Source organism: Xiphophorus maculatus, chromosome 5 (genome assembly GCF_002775205.1).
Source record: "Xiphophorus maculatus strain JP 163 A chromosome 5, X_maculatus-5.0-male, whole genome shotgun sequence".
NCBI lineage: Eukaryota > Metazoa > Chordata > Actinopteri > Cyprinodontiformes > Poeciliidae > Xiphophorus > Xiphophorus maculatus.
In genome coordinates this window covers 19,653,948-19,673,427 of record NC_036447.1, presented here as the reverse complement: position 1 = coordinate 19,673,427, position 19,480 = coordinate 19,653,948, and the positions used below count along the sequence as shown (strand labels likewise).

Genomic DNA, 19,480 nt, shown 5'->3' with positions numbered 1-19,480 from the left:
TGCTGAATCCCACCATAGCAGCTTTGTACATGCTCCAGACTTTCTAACAAGTCTTCACTTGTTAGATGTGTTAGATGTGAAACACACAGCTTTCTTGAAGAACTCCATGAAAACCTGCCAAGATCATCTGCATTCTGGCAGATTTTTCACATTGTGTTGTAGTCTTAATCCAAAGGCAAAAGGGGCCCAACAGATGGTGCCAGAATTGCCCAAAATAGATGAGAGCTGAGCGATTGGGGGGCGTTCAAGGACTGATGTGAGGCAACATGAATGTAGGTTGAACTTATCATCAAACTCCATGCAGGATTATGATAGAATCAGATGATTATTTCCTTTTATCCTAATCTGCATGAAAAATAATACTCAAATAATCAAAATAAAACCCAAGCTTAAAATGATAGATTAAAGAGTTCATTTAGTGGTGTCTGGTGCCAGATTGTTAAAAGCTTCACTAACCCTATATATTAGTCTGTGTGTGTTCCCTAGAGAGTGTAGTCTTTTACCCTAATTTTGAGATTTTTCAATAGACTTCCTTTGGCTTCCCTCAGACTAGATTTTATCAAGATATGTAGTGTTACTGTTGTGGTAGAATAAAAGTGATAAAAACTATTTATTACCTCTTTGCAGTCTTTTTTTAGGTGACAGTATGGCTAGGATTGCATGTCAGAGAAATAGGACAGTATCATAGACCCACAAAGAGAAATAGTGCTTTTATAAACATACCCATTTTTAATATCGCTAAGATCGCTTGTATAATTAAGTGTGATTTTGATCACTAAATTGCACATAGTAGCTGCATTAGTTATATTTTCAGAGATCAGAAATATTAGACTCTTAGGACTCTGTTTATGCAAACCTGAGAATAATTACTCAGCATTTTTTACATGTCACTCTTTACATCAAAGTTTATTTTGTGTTAATAAACATGGTTATTTATTTGAGGGCTTACAAAAGCCTCTGTTTATCTAAATATATTAAATTACAAACCTTTGCCCCGCCAAAATAAGCAATTGCTAAATTCCTCTAGAGTCGGTTACGGATTGACGTCTTGTATTCTCGAAAATGTGAAACTCCCTGTTGTTACAACAAGTGTCTATCTTACCTTTTATGGATAAATAGCAGAAAGTTTCAGGAACAACGTCAACACTGACGATTATTGTTGTGCTTAGGTATGGTGCATTCACTGATCATCTGATAGAATCCGGGCGGTGGGAGGTAAAAGTTTGACCTAAACCGGGTTGACTGTTCAAACACCCACTCTGTCCATCTCAGTCGCTGTCCTTGGGCAAGACACTTCACCCGCCTTCCCCGCTGGTCAGGGGGCCCAGTGGCGCCGATTGTGTCAAGTCTCTCTTCTGTCAGTCTGACCCAGGGCAGCTGTGGCTACAATGTAGCTCACCACCATTAACGTGTGAATTGTGTGTCAATGACTGAATGTAGTGTGAAGAGCTTTGGGATTCTCTGGACAACCCAATTAAAAAATAAATAAATAAAAGACAGTAATTTTCACATAAAAAATACAAAATGGGGTTGATCTAGTTTCTATTGGAGCTGGATTGTTAACTTAAACCAGTTTATTCTCAGTTTATTTTTTATTGACGTTTGGGTCTTCAGTTTTGATGCTATAATATCATCCGATTTATCGAGTTTTTTTATCTTGTGGAGTCAGTATATCATATATATAATGGGTTCAAAAACATCAAATTTGCCTTTTTGTTTATAATGAATGTATATTCTTGCATCCAAAAATGCACAGAGAAAGTAATTTTTCCTGTGTTTAACAGATGTATTTATATTTGCTAGATGTCAGAATATTTAGAGATTTTTAAAAATGCACCTAATGTACCTGTAAACTGTTTGGTAAGCTCAGATAATGATATTGCGTTGTTCTCCTCTGAAGTCACAAATGGAGGCAGACTTCTTAATGTGTTGTAAGGCTTTGCCTCAAAAAAAAAACAAACAAAAAAACACTTTGAGGCATTACCTCAAAAAATGGTCCTTGTAACACAAGGACCATTTTCCATGATGTCCTTGCATGATGCATGACATCATGGAAAATGGATACAAATTCCAGATGCCTTAAGTTGCCACATTAATCTATTCAAACAGTGATATGAAAGTGAAAACACAGTGAGGCTCCTCAGCCACCATACTGTTAGGGCTGGAACAAGTACGGTAATCAAATTACTCGTGATTGATAATTGAAATAATCGTCAACCAATTTAGAAATCGACTAATCGTTAAATGGAGTATACAGACTCAAAAAAGGCCATTTGCTGAATGGACAAAACAGTCAGAGCAGTAATTAATTCAAAACTGTACAAAAATATTTTAATTTTGCATTTTAGATGGAAAATTGTTTTTTTTGTAAATATGTTCTGCATATAACTCCTCAAATGCAATAGTTTTAGTTTCACCTTGTTTGAAATCTGAAAAAAATCCCCCTTTGAGTATCTTTTGCTATCCATTTAGTAATCCAGAGAATAATCAATGGGTTAATAGCCCGTATTTTTATATCTGCAGATGCATCTTTTGCTACACATGATCAAGCGAACACTAAAGGAATGCTGTATTGTTGCATTTTAGGCAATCCCATTTTTTTCTTACTCAAAAAAGTAATTGAAATATTTGGTTATCTGCATTTTTTAAAATGTATTTCTAATATTGGCTTGAGTGGTTTCATGAATGATCTGAAGAATGTGACAATTTATTCATATGATTAATCATCAGACTAAACGATACAATAATCGATTCTAAAGTAATCGTTAGTTAAAGCCCTTTATACTGTTTGGTAAATGAGGTGCATTCGGTGATTTGATTGAGATGTTTTGGTTTGAACTGTGTAATTTAACAAGAGAACAAAAGGGTGGTGGCAGCATCAGCATCTGTGGGTATTCTGCTTCAGGAAGAAAAGCTGCGCTTCTCAAAATGATTGGAATTATGTGGAAAGAACATTAAATGGAAATATTGTAGCTACATATCAGGCACAAATTGGTGTTTAAAATACACAATGACCCGAATCGCACCACCAGATTAATCATAAAGTAAATGGGTTCAAACCCCCAGCGGAGTATTGAGAAGCTTGCAGACAGTAAGGACAAAAAGGGTGTGTGTATGTTTTAGTGAAGGTAAATGATTGGCTTCAACTGTAGATGCAAACACCCCCACACACGCACACACACTGCATCTGCTGTTGCTGTTGTGGGCAATCAGGCCCTACATAAAGGTTCCCAGACTTTCTGAGAACAATACTCACCACCTCTGTGTGTGTGTGATGGAGGTAATCTGTGAATGACGATTTAGTTTGGCTAATGTTTGACTGGGATCCACTTGGTGTGTGTGCGTGTGTATGTGTGAGACTCGTGATGTTTGAAGCTGTCAGCGTTCTTCATCACATGCTCCGTCATATTGCACAGAGGCGACTGGTGAGATGAAGCAGCTGTCCCTGTTTCTGGTCACACCAAGGTCAGCGTGCTTGAAGACATGCATGCAAGAGCAAACATAAACATTCACAACACACACAGAGACACATTTGGAGGAATGCTTTCATTGCTCCTGTGCTGAAAATGCTACTTGTTGGGTGCTCTTGACTATCTGACATTAATCTCTCCTCCTTTTTTTTTCTGTCTTCCAGGTGGAGGAGGCAAGAGGAATGGCCGCAGTAAGAAATGGAAGGAGATGCTTAAACTCCCGCACATCAGTCAATGCGAGGAGCTTCGACGAACTATCGGTATGAGTGGCGAGCGCCCGCAGTGTCGTTGGGTTGTCGGGGTGTGTCTGACTTCGGGGAGAAGTTCATGTTGGACTTCCTTCCTGTTTCTCTTCGTCTCCACCCATGGTTACAGGCGGGTAGGGGCGGCGGAGGGCAGGAAACTGGGCGTGTGCGAGTGTGAACGTCTGAGGTGGGAGACTATCAATGTCGAGATGACTGCTCACACGTTAAATCAGAACATGCACCCCGCTTCCTACTTTTAACACCACAGGTGAATTTGTGGTCCGGCCGGCCCCGTTGGGTTAGATTACAGTGCAACCATCGTGGTGGTTCTGTGGATGCCACACAGCCCCAGAGTGCGTGTGTAGTTGTGCGTCACAGCTCTCACTGCCAAAGATTGCAGGGCTACCCTCCCCCACATGCTCTCATGCCCTCCCTCTTCTCTATCTCCATGCGTACCTCCACCACTATCTGCATCTCTCTCTTCTTCTCTCTCCTTCAATCTTTTAGCCACTTCAGAGAGGGGCTTAAGAGGAGAGTTGTGGATGGAGAGACCATTTACAGCAGCAGAAGAGATCTTTTGAGGACAGGATGGATAAGAGCGGGCCCGAGTGAAAGGGATGTAGGTGTATATACACTCCCTTTGGTGGTATCTTACTCAGCACTGATTGTGCTTCTTGTCAGCTTGTTCGCACAACCCTCACAAAATAACTCACACAACCCCCTGAATCTGTCCGCTCTCAGACACCTTAAAGGCAGACCTTGTTTCCATTAGAACTAGAACTTTGCAATCCAGATTTGGATTGGAGGTGTGGGTGTGTGCTCCCCAGCTGTAGGAGTATACATATGTCAGCATTTCATACATGCTGTTGTGTAATTTCCCTATCGCGCGGAGCACGAGATCAAAATATTCCCCCTTGTGTAATCTAGCTGGCAGACGTGTAGCTATGTGCAAGGATACAGTAAAGCGACTGATAGCAGTGTCTTTGTTGTGTCTCGATAATGTCAGGCAATTGACCTTAACCTTGACAAGCGACTGGTAGTTTTGGTAAATCCAGATTCCACTATACGTGCTGCTGCCTCTTTGTCTGCCAGCCTCAGACCTCTGTGCTTCGTTATCTCCATCCATCCAGCTTTTATTTTTCCGCCGTTCAGTTTTATACAGTAGATATATTTGTGCTGCCAACCAATTAAAATGCCAGCAATTGTTCTTCCTGTAGAAAACAGGTAACGTAGTCTCCCAGTACTCACTGACGCTGGGGAAACTTACTCCGCTGAACATGCATACAGGTAGTAGTGAAGGTGTTCAGGGCCCACCTGACAGATAAGATAAATGTTATTAGCTAGTTCCTGGTGTGCCCCTCTCTTTGCTGCTTTCTCGGGCAGCTGCTCATATGGGCCACATGAAAAGCCACAACTGAGCACACATAGGCCTGTCACAATAAACAATAAATCAATTAATCGCGTGATAATTAAAACTGAAAGCTCAATAATTTCCTTTTGCGAGATTTATTGTTTTTCTCTTTTCTCACTCTCTTTCTACCAAAACTTCAGTCTGGTATATTGGCCTTAACTAGCGCCTTTTTTTTCGAAGAATTATTTGTATACAGAAACTTCATAATTCATTTTTATTTGTTGTCTCCGTTGTTTTGTTTACTTATTTATTTTGGATATTTAAAATGTCTTCCAGTTCCACTGTTAAATAATCAATAAAATTGAGAGTTTATTGATCTTTGAGATGGCTTACTTCCATTATTATCCCATTACCACTGTAGTATTTGAAAATGGTCTCAAAAAGAACAATATTATTGTTTATTGCAATAACTTCTTGGACAATTTATTGTCCAGCAATTTTTTTTTTATTGTGACAAGCCCCACATCCTTCTTCTAATTTACATTCCAGATGGCTCATGTAATGTTGAGAAACCAGTTTTGGAAGTTTCTTTTTCGCATAGCAGTTCAGAGACGTGGTTGTTGCTTAGCTCAAAATGGCGCCTTGCACAAAGTGTTCACAGGCTTTGATCTTTTTCCGCGTTCTGTCACGTTGCAACCGCACGCCTTAATTTGACTGTGATCTTATTTGATGCACCAACACAAAAAGTAGTGCTTTTTTATGACAAAGTGCAGCATGCTTTTGGTGTACGTCTGTCAGCTTTGCACACCTAGACACTTGGATTTCCGACATTTTCCTTTACAGAATAGCTCAGGCTATATCAGTTATCTTCAATTCACATTTTTTAAGTCTTGCCACAGATTGTCAATTGTTCTCAACTTTTACTGGTCAATTTTGGCATGGTAATTTGCATTGATCCGAAGTATTTCACTGTAACTCTGGCTTTCAGTTTAAGCTCGTCCTGGCTGGCTGGTCCATTCTTTAATAACGGCCAGATTTCTGGACTTGATAAGTAGTAGCTGTGCTGTTGACATGTTTTCCTGCCTGAGCTGTGGGTTTCTGCTGCTCCTCCAGAGTCACTATGGGCCTCTTGGCTGCCTCTCTGATAATACTGACCCTGTCTTATGCAGCTTATGTGGATGGCCATATCTTGGCTTTGCAGCTGTCCCATACTCTCCTTTTCCAGGTGATGGATAGAGCAGTGCTCAGTGAGACATTCAAGGCTTCGGATATATAGCTTTAAAACCTAGTCCTGCTTTAACTGTAAATCCCTGACCTGTCTGATGTTCTCCTTGGCCACCATGATGCCGTTTGTTCACTAATGTTATCTAACAAACCTCGAAGGCCGTCAGAGAACAGCTGGAGCTTTACTGAGAAAAAATACACAGTAGTGTTATCTAAATTGATGACATTGGATCTTATCAGAGTATCGGAGCTACAATGCACACTTGCCAGATTTTTTGTAAAAAAAAGAATAAAAAAAAAGATTCTTAATTTTCCATCTACTTCTCAAAGTAGATGGAAAATTTGCTACTTTGCATTACTTTATAACAGACTCAATAAAATACACTGATTGTGGTTGTAAAATGTTGGGGGGTATGAACACTTTAGCATGTTACTATAGATGCTCAAAGAACTGTGCACGCTTGACTGCCATTCATCATCTGACTAACCCACTTCATTTTGAACTAAACTGGAGTTTTAATTAAGTTAAAATTGCCGCTTAATTCAGTGGTAAAGACAATTACGCAGCCTTGCCTGTGATTGCCCAACCATGTAATACTTCCTTCTCATTTTCCTGTGTGTCTCTCGCAGCTTAGTGAGGACTTGGGAGAAGTCTCTATTACACACAGAGATTTTTGTTATTTTTTGAGAAATATTGACCGTAGAGTTAAAATTCAACTGGCTAGAGAGAAGCCGAGATTTTTCTTTAAGGTCTTAGATCACAAAATAATAACATTCATATATAACACATTGCAAAATGATTCATTTTGATTGAATGTTTGCACAGTTTGTCACATTACAACCAAAAATATAAATATATTTGATTGTAATTCATATGTGACAGATAAACATAATGTACAGTACAGACCAAAGGTTTGGACACACCTTTCTAATTCAATGGGTTTTCTTTATTTTCATGACTATTTATAAGGCAAGAAATCCCACTTATTAACCTGACAGGGCAACACCTATGAAGTGAAAACCATTTCAGGTGACTACCTCTTGAAGCTCATCAAGAAAATGCAGAGTGTGTGCAAAGCAGTAATCACAGCAAAAGGTTGCTACTTTGAAGAAACTAGAATATAAGGGGTATTTTCAGTTGTTTTACACTTTTTTGTTTAGTGCATATTTCCACATGTGTTATTCATAGTTTTGATGCCTTCAGTGTGAATCTACAATGTCAATAGTCATGAAAATAAAGGAAACTCATTGAATTAAAAGGTGTGTCCAAACTTTTGGTCTGTACTGTACATGTCCATCCGAGTCTAAAATATGTTGCAGTTTCTGGCTATTTAAGTGATTACATGTAAGTATTAGGCCAAGAATTTATTCAGCAATATTTTCAGCGGAAGTTTCTCATTCAACATCAACGTTCTCTGTGTCAATGCCAAAATGTGTTAGTGGGTGGCTTTTAGAGAAATGGCTTATTTGTAGAAGAAGTTATGAAAACATTCATACTAAAATCATTTGTGTGTCCTCCAGTGTAATTGTTGCCAGGTTCCAGTTCTCCGTCTACCGGCTAAAAGGAAAAAAAACATTAGAAAATTGCAATGGTTGTACAATAAGCTTCATAGGTAAGACAATGGTGGAAGAAAGCGCACATGATGTAGAGGCTGAGAAGTAAATATTTTCTGATTATAAATAAATGCTGGTTTAACATTTTTAATCAGAGTAAGCTTTCGCTGTGTAGATCGGAATGGATTACCAAAGTTAGCTATGTTTGCTAAATGTTTGAATAATGTAAAAGTATGTGAAGATAAAATCTTTAAAAATGTATTTCAATTCATATGTGGCATACATTTAATTAGTATTCAGCAGAGTAGCTACTGAATATTAACACTAAATACTTCTTATTCCTCAGACTCAGATTGGATTTAATTTTTCTGTGTTCAATCCACTGTAACTAATCTGTGTGATTTTGGGCCATTGTCCATTTAATGACCCACTTGTGTCCAAGCTTTAATTTTCTGACTGATGTAAAATGTTGTTGTTTCAATATTTCCACATAGTGTTTTTCCTAATGATTCCATCTATTTGATAAAATTCTTCAGTCCCCCCTTGAAAGTGTAAAAACACTGCATCAACATGATGCCGCCACCTCTGAACGTTAGCTGGAATGGTGCAAATTTCCTAATTTATCCTCCTCATGTTACAGTGGCCATTATGGTCACAAATACTCCAATTTTAGTTTCCTTACACCTTAATCTGTCTCTGGAGATTTATGTTCTTTGTCTCTGAGTTTGCAAACTAAAACATGGATTTTTACTTGATCCTGTTCCCGGATTAACTTTTTTTTAAAAAAATGTTTATCTCCGAGTTCTTGTCAGTATAGCTCTTGTTTCTTTGTGGACAATGACACCATCCTACCCTCTTTAGCCAGCATTTTACGATCTTTTGCTTTTGCTCTGGAGTTGATGCCCAGCAAAACATGTTCCTCTCCTGAACACTGAATTCATCAACTTCCCAAACATTATAGTGGCTGAACATCCTCAAGATGTTTAAAATTGTGTATGACTATTTGAGCTTGAAATTATATCTGGAGTGCCCGGAAAGAACCCACGCATGCACAGGCAGAACATGGAAACTCCTTGCAGAAATCCTCGGGCCAGGATTCAAAACCAGGACCTTCTTGCTGCAAAGCAATGGTTCTGCCTTCTGCCTTGCTGTTCAGGCCTGTACTTAAATTTCAAAATATTAGGAAGCCACAAAATCTGATCTAAAACATAAAAATTGTAGGCTCATTTAATGTTGAATAGCTGTGTATCGTACAGTTCCATCCCCATAAGTACAATAAAGTCATTACTGAAACTTTTCTTGCGAGTACTGTGAGCAAAGCGCTGCAGTTTGCTCTTCAAAAGACTGAACAAATGAATATCTGAATGGTAAATATTTGGTTTCCAGCTGTCACCGCTTTCAGGCCCAGTACGTTCACCAAGTATAAACCTTTGTGATTAAAGCGGTCTCTGTTTTGGGTAAATAGTTACCTCTCTGTTTTTCCCTTTTTGTTCTTTTAAAGCATTTAACTGCAGTAGTGAGTGATTTTCTTTTTCAACAGTAATTTGCTCCAGTCTGCAGCATGTTGGTGCAACCAGTAAGATCTGCTGCACATCTGAGAATCGGTGCACATTAGGTTAGATGCTGAGTGAAGCCAGGATGAGAAGAAAATATTTCTGAACACAAAAACCCCACACATACACTGACGCCATCTTTTCACAACCACAAATCTTGCCTCATCTTGTACATAGTTTCCCAGCAAACAGTCTGACCATAAACAGGTTTCTCATGCTGCTTATCTATTAGACGATCATTTATAAATGTCATACATAATTTTTTTTTCACGTGCACACTTAGAGGAAGTGCTGTATTGTTTAAACAAATGGCCCCAATTTTTATTATTGTTCAGATTCCCTCTAATAATCTGAGAGGGAATGCTCATTTTATGCAGAAGGGCACATGCCTCCAAAGAATTGTGGTAAAGGGTTAAAGGTAAGCATAAAGTGTTGTTCGTGGATTTAAAGATGTGTTGGTCGAGAACTTTTGCGATCAGATTTAAAATGTTATGGCCGTACTGCTTTAAGGGAAGTAATAAAAATCTCAAATGATCTCTTTTTTTTTATTCAGTCTTTTGAGAATATTGGAATTCCCACAGTGATGAGGTCTAAAGTGGCGCTGTGAGCTACGAAGAAGAGGACATGAAGCTTTTAAAATAAAAGAACTACTGTAAAGATTTAGTGTTGTTTTTTTATTATTTATCTTTTATTTGTTGCAACTGTCTTTCTTCCTCCCTTGTTTCTACAAATACACGCATGTTTGTGTTTTTGTGTTTGCTTTGTGTGTGTCTCTATGTGTGTGGATCTGTCCTGACCGTCAGCCAATGCTAGAGAGCGACCTGGGTCTTCTTCCTCGTTTGGTAAAAGAGGAAATATGAGTCAAATGGAGACAGTTAGTTCTAATAAGATGTGACCAGCTTTACAGGAAAAAACAGACTGACATGCCAGCAGAAAACATCAATACAATCGGTCTGATTTGTTTCTAAGGCATGTTGAAAATACTAATTTGCATATTAGTCTTTTTCTGTAGGCCTCTTCCAGGGCCACAGGTGGGCATGCAGACAGCTTCTGCAAATATTAGTGAGCGAATGGGTCACTTTCAGGAGACTGATGTGCAATAGGATGAGTCTGAGTAGTATGATGTCTACCAAGATGGCAGCTTCCGTTGTGTCAAATGTAAAGCTTGAGTGGAGATTATGTGCAATTTCATAATCCCAACTCTATGGGAACAGTTAGAGATTGTCTCTTTATGTGGCAGAGCACAAAGTTATTTCTTAAAGTCACGGACATGAGAGTTTTGGTGAGGAGGAAGTTGACTAGCCTTCACAAAGTTCAAACTTTATCTCTGTATAACAATTTCTGGATTAGTTAGAGTGGAAACTGGAAGCAAAAACTTTTTCATCCACCAGTAGTGCCTGAGCTCACAAATGGGCTTATATGGTCAAATATTCATGGGTCTTGAAATGACACAAATGCAACCATATTGTAGAAAACCTTTACAGGAGATTGAGGCTTGTAAAGCTGTGAACTGTGGCCCATTACAACATTAAACACCACAGATCCAAAATGAGACGTTATAAAGTTCATAAACAAATAAATTCAGATAAGTACAGATTAAACACTAAACTATAATAATATTTCCACTGCATAATGCTACGGTGGATGATTCTAACTTCCTAGTATGTCTCAGTGATATTTGAGTTTTATTCTCCCATCATGATGGTATAAGTTTATACTGTCCTCAAACAAACTGCTGTAAATAAGTTTCCATGTATATTTGATCATTTTTAAAATAAAAATATAAAAATTGAAACAGGTAATATATTTTGAGTCATGGTAAAAGTTATGCATGCATCATGTGGTTTGATCATTCATACAAAATGCTCCATGCTTGTCCTGGTGTCTTAGTCCCAAGGGATTTTAGGTTGGAGCAGGAGATTGATGACAGATTGGAGCTTTGATTGCAGCAATGTGGGAGGTGCACCAACCTTTAGTGGTGGTGGGGAATAAAAAACCTAAGCCAAGATGGAAAGGCTCTCGCTTTGGTTTTGTTTTTTTTCCCCTCTTTCATCTATGATCATGAGATGTGGATCGGGAGTGAAAGAACAAGGCTGCAAGCAGCTGAAATGAGCTCAGCTTTAGAGACAGCATGAGGAGTACCAGAGTGGGGCTGCGGTTCCTCAAATTAAAAAGGAGTCGGTCCAGATGGTTTGGTCATCTGATCAGGATGCTTCCCGGCTGTCTTCCTTGGAGGTTTTTCCGAGGCGTCCTGCTGGACAGGAGGCCACAGCGAACACTCACCACCTGCTGGAGAGACAATGTCTTGAGATCAGAATATTCAGAATATGTTCTGCCTTCTGCATTCCTCAAAGAGATCAATTAAGATGAACTTGACAGAGTTTTGGTGTTGGTAAATTGTCCCAGTTGTCAAAAATATACATTTATATGTTAAAGGTTGAAATTTTTGATTTTCAAATGTTTTGCAATTTCCAATGACATAACATAATAATCTTATTGGGAGGTTATTACAAAATGTCCTTATTAAATTTAACATTTTTAACTTCAGTCTCTGTTAGATTATTGGTTGCTGGAAGGTCTAAGGCTGAAAATAAGTAATTTGGAAGTTAGTTTTCTTTTAGTAAGCTGGGTAAATTGCTGCTCACGCCCACTTTATGCAATTACATAAAGGTCTGCATCCTCAGAAGACAAATGTGAAGTAAGACTTATTTCAAATCTGTGTTACTACGCATGGACGACAAGATGGCAATCTGCCAGCGATATTGAGGGGCGCAAAAGCGTGATGATGGCTACGCAGCAGAAACGTAGTGATTGTCATTTCCCTCAGAGGTAACCTGAACCAGGCTAGAGGACAGCCGCTACATTTCATTTCCATGTGTTTCTCCTGGCAGAGAGGGACTTCACCAGTCTATGTGAGAAGCAGCCCATCGGTCGGCTGCTGTTCCGTCAATACTGTGACACCCGGCCAGAGCTGAAGCGCTGCATCGACTTCATGGACGCTGTGGTAAGAGCAGAGTTTGATAGCATGTAGTTATGTTTACTCAGTTGAATTTACTTTAGTAACGTCTTGGGGGGGGGGCGACTTTTAGGAGTATTTTTACTACATTGTACTTTTTTTACTTTGTAATGTGGAGTTTGGCTACTCTTTAATGAAATTTCTGGATACTGTATGCACTTTGAGCAGCTTCACTGAATGAAGAACAAGCTAGTTTTGAGCAAAATTTCACCAGACACAGACAAACACCTTCACTTTCATAAGTTTTATATTGAAACAAACAAATGTGGAAAAATGTTTCTCTTGCTTGACTTTATTATTTTGTAATTATGCTGTCTATATAAATTATTTTCATTTTGGTCTTCAAAATTCCCACATAACGTTGTTTTGGTCTGTCTGAGATAATTTTTACCAAATACTTTAACAATTACCCTTCGCAGTCTGTGATGACATCACAGATGTCTTTTCTTCGTGACCCAGATGCTCTCTTGCTTGTCGTGTTTTTCCTCATATCGTCCATCTGTCAGCTGGGTCTCGGCCTACATCAGGCTGTGCAGAACGAGAAATGGGAGTGGTAAACCGGCGCTTTGCCTGCATGGGTGGGTGGGTGATTAGTGACTTTGGTTGTTAAAGAGCAGACCCCTCCTCTTCCTCTCTGCACTCCTCCATGAGGTCAGTCCCACGTCAGAGGCAGTTCCCCTGGGTGAGCAAGCAAACACAGGCCCGAGCTTGTGTCTAGGCCCCTGGTGGAATGCAAGAAAGGAAACACAGGAGGTGAGGGGGGTCGTGCCTGTTTAATGAGGACCTATGTTGGGGGTTTTCACGGTATGCAGGCACACTGCAAAAACACAAAAATGTCACCAAGTGTATTTGGTCTAGTTTTGAGCGCAAATATTGTAAAATCAGATAAAACTAACTAGTAACTTTTCAGCAAGAAATGGTGTCATATGAAATGAAAAAGTACTAGTGCCAGATTTTTTCCACTTATAATATAGAAAAAATGTCTTGTTCCGTTGGCAGACTAGTACTTTTCATCAATATTAAGGAATTACTGACTTTAACCAAGCTCTTATGTGTTGCTGAACAATTTGTTTTGTTTTATTTCAAGTGTAGTAGTATAGTTATACTAGAAACTAGCATAAAAAATACTTGGTAAGTCTTTTCATTGCAAGTACTAAAAAGGCACCTATTTACAGTGATGGATTTAAATTTAAAACGATTGAATAAATCTCTAGGGTTGTATGTGTTCTGCCGTTTCCCCTCCGGAGTGTCACGTTGTTGCTGTGATGCATATTTGCAGCGCTCAGTCCTCTTCCTCTCTGCAGAGCTTGTTTTCAAACAAAACAGACGGCCGAAGGTGGTCAAACTCCAGACCATTTCCCCACGTACAGCCATATTTGACCAGAGGCACAGTCTGAGAACCTGTACAGTCCGTGATCCTGTTGGGCAACAATTGTAACGAATGAAGCATGAAGATGAATAAAGTTGTTGTTTTGCAGAGTTCCTTTCATTACTTTCTCCTTTTGTCTCTTCTTAACCCGTTATTTTGTTCTGGATTCAGGGCCTTCCATTCTGCCCGTCTCTCTCTCTCTCCCCTTATTTGGAGAAGTATTAAAGATGGCTGAACGAGCGTGGCTTAGCCTGGCGTCGCTGCTCACGTGTCTGTTTTTCCTCGTACAGGCCATGTACCAGCTAGCTCCCGACGAGAAGAGGAGGGACTGTGGACTGAATGTATTAGACACATACTTTAATAACGGGGTAAGACGCATGAACATGTTTACTCTGATTCAGAACCAGTTGAAACATTTTGAGATCTTAAACTTTCAGGGAGGCATTGTAAGAATCAGTGTTAAGTAATTTATATCTGAAAATGCAGGTTTGCCCTTATGGCTTCACATCGTATAGATGCAAGACATTTTTTTTCTCCGTTTGTAAGGATCAGCAGGTGATGATGTTACTGTGCTGTGAGAAACACAACTTTGTGTTCTTGCAATTGTCATTGCAGTGATGTCCATCAAAACTTAAGATTTTCAGTAATGTGTTTGATCACTTTGATGGATTTCACTGTCCATTATAACTAGAGCTAATTTCAGATCACTTAGGAAACAGTGCTAAGGATGATGCGGGTTAACTGTAATCCATATCCAAAGTGAACTTTGGTGGGACTAAATTATCTTTGTCATTCTATATTGATCAAATTGGGCCCAGGATTCAATGATGTTTGATTTCAGTATTTCCCTGCTCTGGATTATAGAGTGAAAGAGAAAAACAGACAATGAAAAAATGTTTTATTTATATTTATATAGACCTTCATTCATTTCTTCTGACCTTCCTTCCTTCTTTACTTTCTCTCTTCCTTCCTTGCTTCTTCTTTTCCTTCTCGTGTTCTTTTCTTTTTCTCTTTTGCTTTCTTTTTCTGACTTTGTCTTTCTGTCTTTTTCTCCCTTCCTTGTGCACCTGTGTTCTGTCCTTCACTGAGTTTTTTTTCAGCTTTAGTGATTAAAGCCTGTCCACAGAGGTTCATAGGCAACTTGTATTTTATTTTAAACATGACTGAAAACTTTGATAATTTGAGAGTGGACATTTTTTTTTTATAAAGAAATGTGTAAAAATCCCATCATACATTACTGTTACAAAGTACTTTAAAACCCATTTTATTTTTGAGCGAATCCTTTTTTCCCCCCTCATCTTGTGTTTATCTCCTTCCAGTCAGCGGCCCATCTACCCGACATTCCCCAGGACGTTATCGCTCGGTGCCGGGAGAGGCTGGAGCAGAGTCCATGCAAGGAGCTCTTCAACGACTGCACCAAGTAAGTCTTGAAACTCAAACCTCCTCCTCCAGCTGCGATCGGACACGCGCGCAGCAACAAAACTTGTATAGATTGCTTGCGAGTTACCTCTGCCATCGATTGTTGCCGTCAACGTACGGCGCCAGTAGCTCCATTGGGAACGGTTTGTGTTCTCGCGGCACCGTCCCGCCTTTGGTAATGGCGGGACAGCTGACACCTGGGGTTATGTAACACTCGTAAACACGCACACACAAATGCAGCGCTGGGCAGAGAAAGCATCCGGATGGCTGGCATGGAAACAACAGCCACCTCAGTCTTCCTCGTACGCGCAGGTTGACAAACACGCACGCCGGTGCAGGTGTTTGTGCTTCCTCCTCTGAGAGCCAGAGGAAGCAAACAGACTGGCTCTATTTTACTGCACACACACACATGCACCCCCCCCCCCCCCCTCCCACACACACACACACACACACACGCATGGTTTCTCACATACTGCTGTCTAACTTTGTTTTACCTCAATAAGTGATGCCGGAAAAACCATGACTTTCCTGGTACATTGTAGTTGTGTCATGTACGTGGCAGTGATAAATGACGTCAAGGTCATCAGTAATTCTTATATCGTTTGCTATGTTTGTTCTCTGATAAATGCAGTTAAAGCTGAAAACTGAGGACAATTAAGTTACAGGTGATGTACAGTATATTCCAGGTGTATCACTGGTTTGCTTGAATAAATTAGCAGAAATTTGGCACGGGAACTGGTAGGCTTGGTATAATTATATAACCTTTGAAAAAAATCTTCCTTTAGCATCAGCTGGCGTGTTATTTTACAAACTGTTGTCATGTGCCTAAAATATTTTCCAGAATGGCCGTATTTAGGAAGTATTCATACATTTTGACCTTTGTCATACTAGAGCTGCACATTTCATTGGGATTTTGTGTGATAGACCAACAAGACGTAGCAGATAATTATATGTTTTAAGGAAATCTGAAGTCTTTGAGCCTTCATCAGTCAGTCTTTACAAATGGAGCACTTTTCTTAAACACTTTTCTATCTGATGACTTACATCAGATAGAAAAAAGGAGACGGCGCAAAGCAAACAAGAAAGAATCATGGCTAAGCCGGATAAACAGGCCTTTCAGGTTTTCTTCCAGGACTGCCCTATATTTGGTGCCATCCAGCTTCCATATCCTTGCTGAAGAAAAACATCCTCACAGCATGATGCAGCCACCACTACAGTGGTAATTTTCACTCCCGATAGCTTTTAGTCACACTGACCGTAAAGTCAGGAATTCCTTCTAAACTCTTTTCCATAAAGGAAAGATTTTTATGAATTCTCTCAGGCGATGGATTGAACGTTGCTCCACTTTAAACCTCTCTTCAGCTTCCCCCACACCTCTCTCCTGCACCTTGGTCTGCACGATACAGTTTTTTTTTTTGACAGCTTGTTTCTGCAACAAAGCCCTGAGAACCTCTGGATTTACACTGGGGTTGAACTGCACACAGGTGGACTCAATTTACTAATATGTGAATTCTGAAGGATTTTGGTTTACAAAAAAAAAAGCATAAATCCATTTTCTTCATCAATAATTCTGTTTTTCTCATATAGGTTACTATTTCTTAAGCTTTCAGTAGATTGATTTCAGCTTGGCATTTTTTCATTGGCATTTCCACAGCAGACGCTCTCCCTCAGATTATCATAAATGTGTAAACCTGAAATGACTGGAGAACATGGATTTGAACAAAAGATTTCCTTAAGTTTAGTCTTTGATCAATTTCTCCATGATCATTCTGCTTTTAGATTCCCTCCATGTTATTAAATTAAGTGTCGTTCCTCAGCTGTAGGAAACTTGACTTCTGGCAGAACATTTGCTCACTCCTGGATATTCCTTCCCGTATTGCGGTCCAACATACTGTAGTGTTATGTCATAGCCTGAGCATAGTGTCACCCTTCAGTGCAGTTTTTTCCTCATCCTCTTGTTTCTCTTCTCACTCCATTCGTGCCACATAGACCATGATCCAGCTCAGCTTGGACACAGCTTGGCTCTTTACATTTTAAACCAGGAAGATTTGAAGAGGAAAGATATTAATCGGTGTCATTGTGTTCCTGAAATCCTGTTGACAGCTTGTATGTATATTATTCGCATATACAGAGAATCTGTGTTGCACAGAGACATAGCATTTGTTTCTTTCTGTCTCAGCAGGGGGGCTTTCCTTGTGGAAACTCTGAAGGGTTTTGGCAAAAGCAGCGAGCGGTGACCACAGGCAGCTTTACTTGCCTTGCTTAGTGTTAAAGTATTTTCAAATTATGGTTTGGGAAAAAATTTTGAACCCAACATCAGCATCACGTCATCATTTTGGTTACAGAGGTCGGATATTTGCTCTGACTTTAGTTTCTGTCTGTGAGTAGCGAGCTAAGAGAGCGTTTTTCTTTAACTCGCAGGTTTTGTGAACAGAGGAGTGTTACGGCTTTCTGTACCTGCAGAAATTTACTCGTTGATGAGATGACAGCAGTTGCTCAAACCACAGTTGTGGAAGATCTGAAGCTATTTCAAGATTTTAGAAATATCATGATCTCGGGCAACAACTTTAAAGAAATGTAAACATGCAGTTTGAGTGTAAATTATCTGGATGATTTATCTTATTAAATAATACATAATTTTGCAGAATAAACTGCATTTTTGCTGTAATTAAGGTTTTGATTTTGATGCCTCTGAGTGGGGAGCAGTGTGTTGGTGGTTAAAGCTGCACAGCAGGAAGGTTCTAGATTCAAATCCCACACAGCATATCTATGCGGAGACTTCATGTTCCCCAAAGCATACATGGGTTCTCGCCAGGTGCTCCGGCTTCCTCCTGCAGTGCCAAAACAAACATGTGAGGTTAATTTTCTTCCTTACTTAGACATGTATGCTGGTCCGTCCTCTCTCTCTGGTGTTGTAATGGACTGTCCACTTGTCCAAGTAATTTTATTTATTATGGTTAAAGCTTTTTGCATTCATTTTACTTATTTGTTACAAATCTTCTGTATTTTACAGCTAATCTTTGGAATGTATTAATATGTCATAAATACCATTGCATAGTTTGGCGGTACTGAAATATCTCCCATCTCGTGACACCTTTATTTTACTTTATTTCTATTTTAAAATTTTTTTCTAGTTCTACTTAACTTATTTAGTTCACATTTTTTATTTATTTAGTTCAAATGATTGTGATGTAAGCTTGTTACAATAAGCAACAAGTCAATTAATCACATAATAAATTAAAATGAGCTTGATAATTCCTATTTGCATGATTTTGTTTTTCTCATGTCTCTCTTTCTACCAAAGACTGGATGACAAATGGCTTCAGCCTGGAGCACTGCTCTCAACTATCCCCATTTTTCAAGGGTGGCTGTGTTTACAGAGACTTCAGCAAATTTGTATTTTCTTTTAGTTTGGATGGTTAAAGTGTTTTCCGGTTACAGTGTTAAGTGATTGTTAGAAATTAAAAGTTTATTGGTCTGAGAGAGGCTGTACTTGCAATATTATTCCATTACCATTATATTTTTCGAAAATGATCTCAAAATAACAATATCATTTTTTATCGCAATAACTTCTGAGACAATTAATCATCCAGGAAAATTGATTGTGACAGGCCTATTCATATGGCAGTAGAAGAGAAGTTACATTTTTAAAGTGTGCTTTGTCATCCACAACCCAGACTTCTGCTCTAACCTGGCGCTCCTTTTATTCTGAAGCATTATAATGTCTTATCTCAAACTCTGAGGTCACTGTACAGCCTTGTCTGGAAAGCAAAGCTTATTGCTTATATATAAAGGGGGTGTTGCAGAAGTCAAAGAAAGGAGCTGACAGTCATACTCATCTTCTCAAAAAAAAAACTTCTCAGATTTTCAGTTTTCTGACATTTTCCCAAGAGGCGGTGCTACTTTAAGTTTTAAGTGTGAAATCCACAAAGCTTTTTTAATATTTTTTTGTTTGATGTGATCAAACAACACAACTCACCTCCCCATTCATAGTCCCATTAGATTTACTGTTCTGTGTGAAATCATATCTCGACCCAATTCAAAGGCAATTTGTACTTTTCACAGTGTTAAAACCTGGTTGTTGTTTTTTTTATCTTTCCACTGAAAGTTGCTGTGAACAGCAACTCAGCCAGCAATGCACAAAATTACAGGGCTGCACAAATGTAAACACATGTTGGGGAGGAGATCGTGATTTAATGTTGCTCTGCCTGAATGCAGCCTGGTGAGAAGTTCGTCTTATCAGAATAATCACAACCCCTCTTTCTGTTCTCCCTCCCTC

General features: G+C 39.2%; 1 protein-coding gene across 3 annotated transcripts in view; it reads left to right on the top strand.

Annotated features, from left to right (window-relative positions):
• Positions 1-19,480, top strand: part of grk4 (G protein-coupled receptor kinase 4) — a 54,590-nt gene that overhangs the window by 20,080 nt on the left and 15,030 nt on the right. For all 3 annotated transcript variants that reach the window (XM_014476060.2, XM_005797240.3, XM_023333562.1), the window contains exons 2-5: positions 3,635-3,730; positions 12,289-12,401; positions 14,073-14,150; positions 15,102-15,202. In XM_014476060.2, coding sequence (XP_014331546.1) covers positions 3,635-3,730; positions 12,289-12,401; positions 14,073-14,150; positions 15,102-15,202 — 388 coding nt within the window. The remainder of the gene's footprint in view (positions 1-3,634; positions 3,731-12,288; positions 12,402-14,072; positions 14,151-15,101; positions 15,203-19,480) is intronic.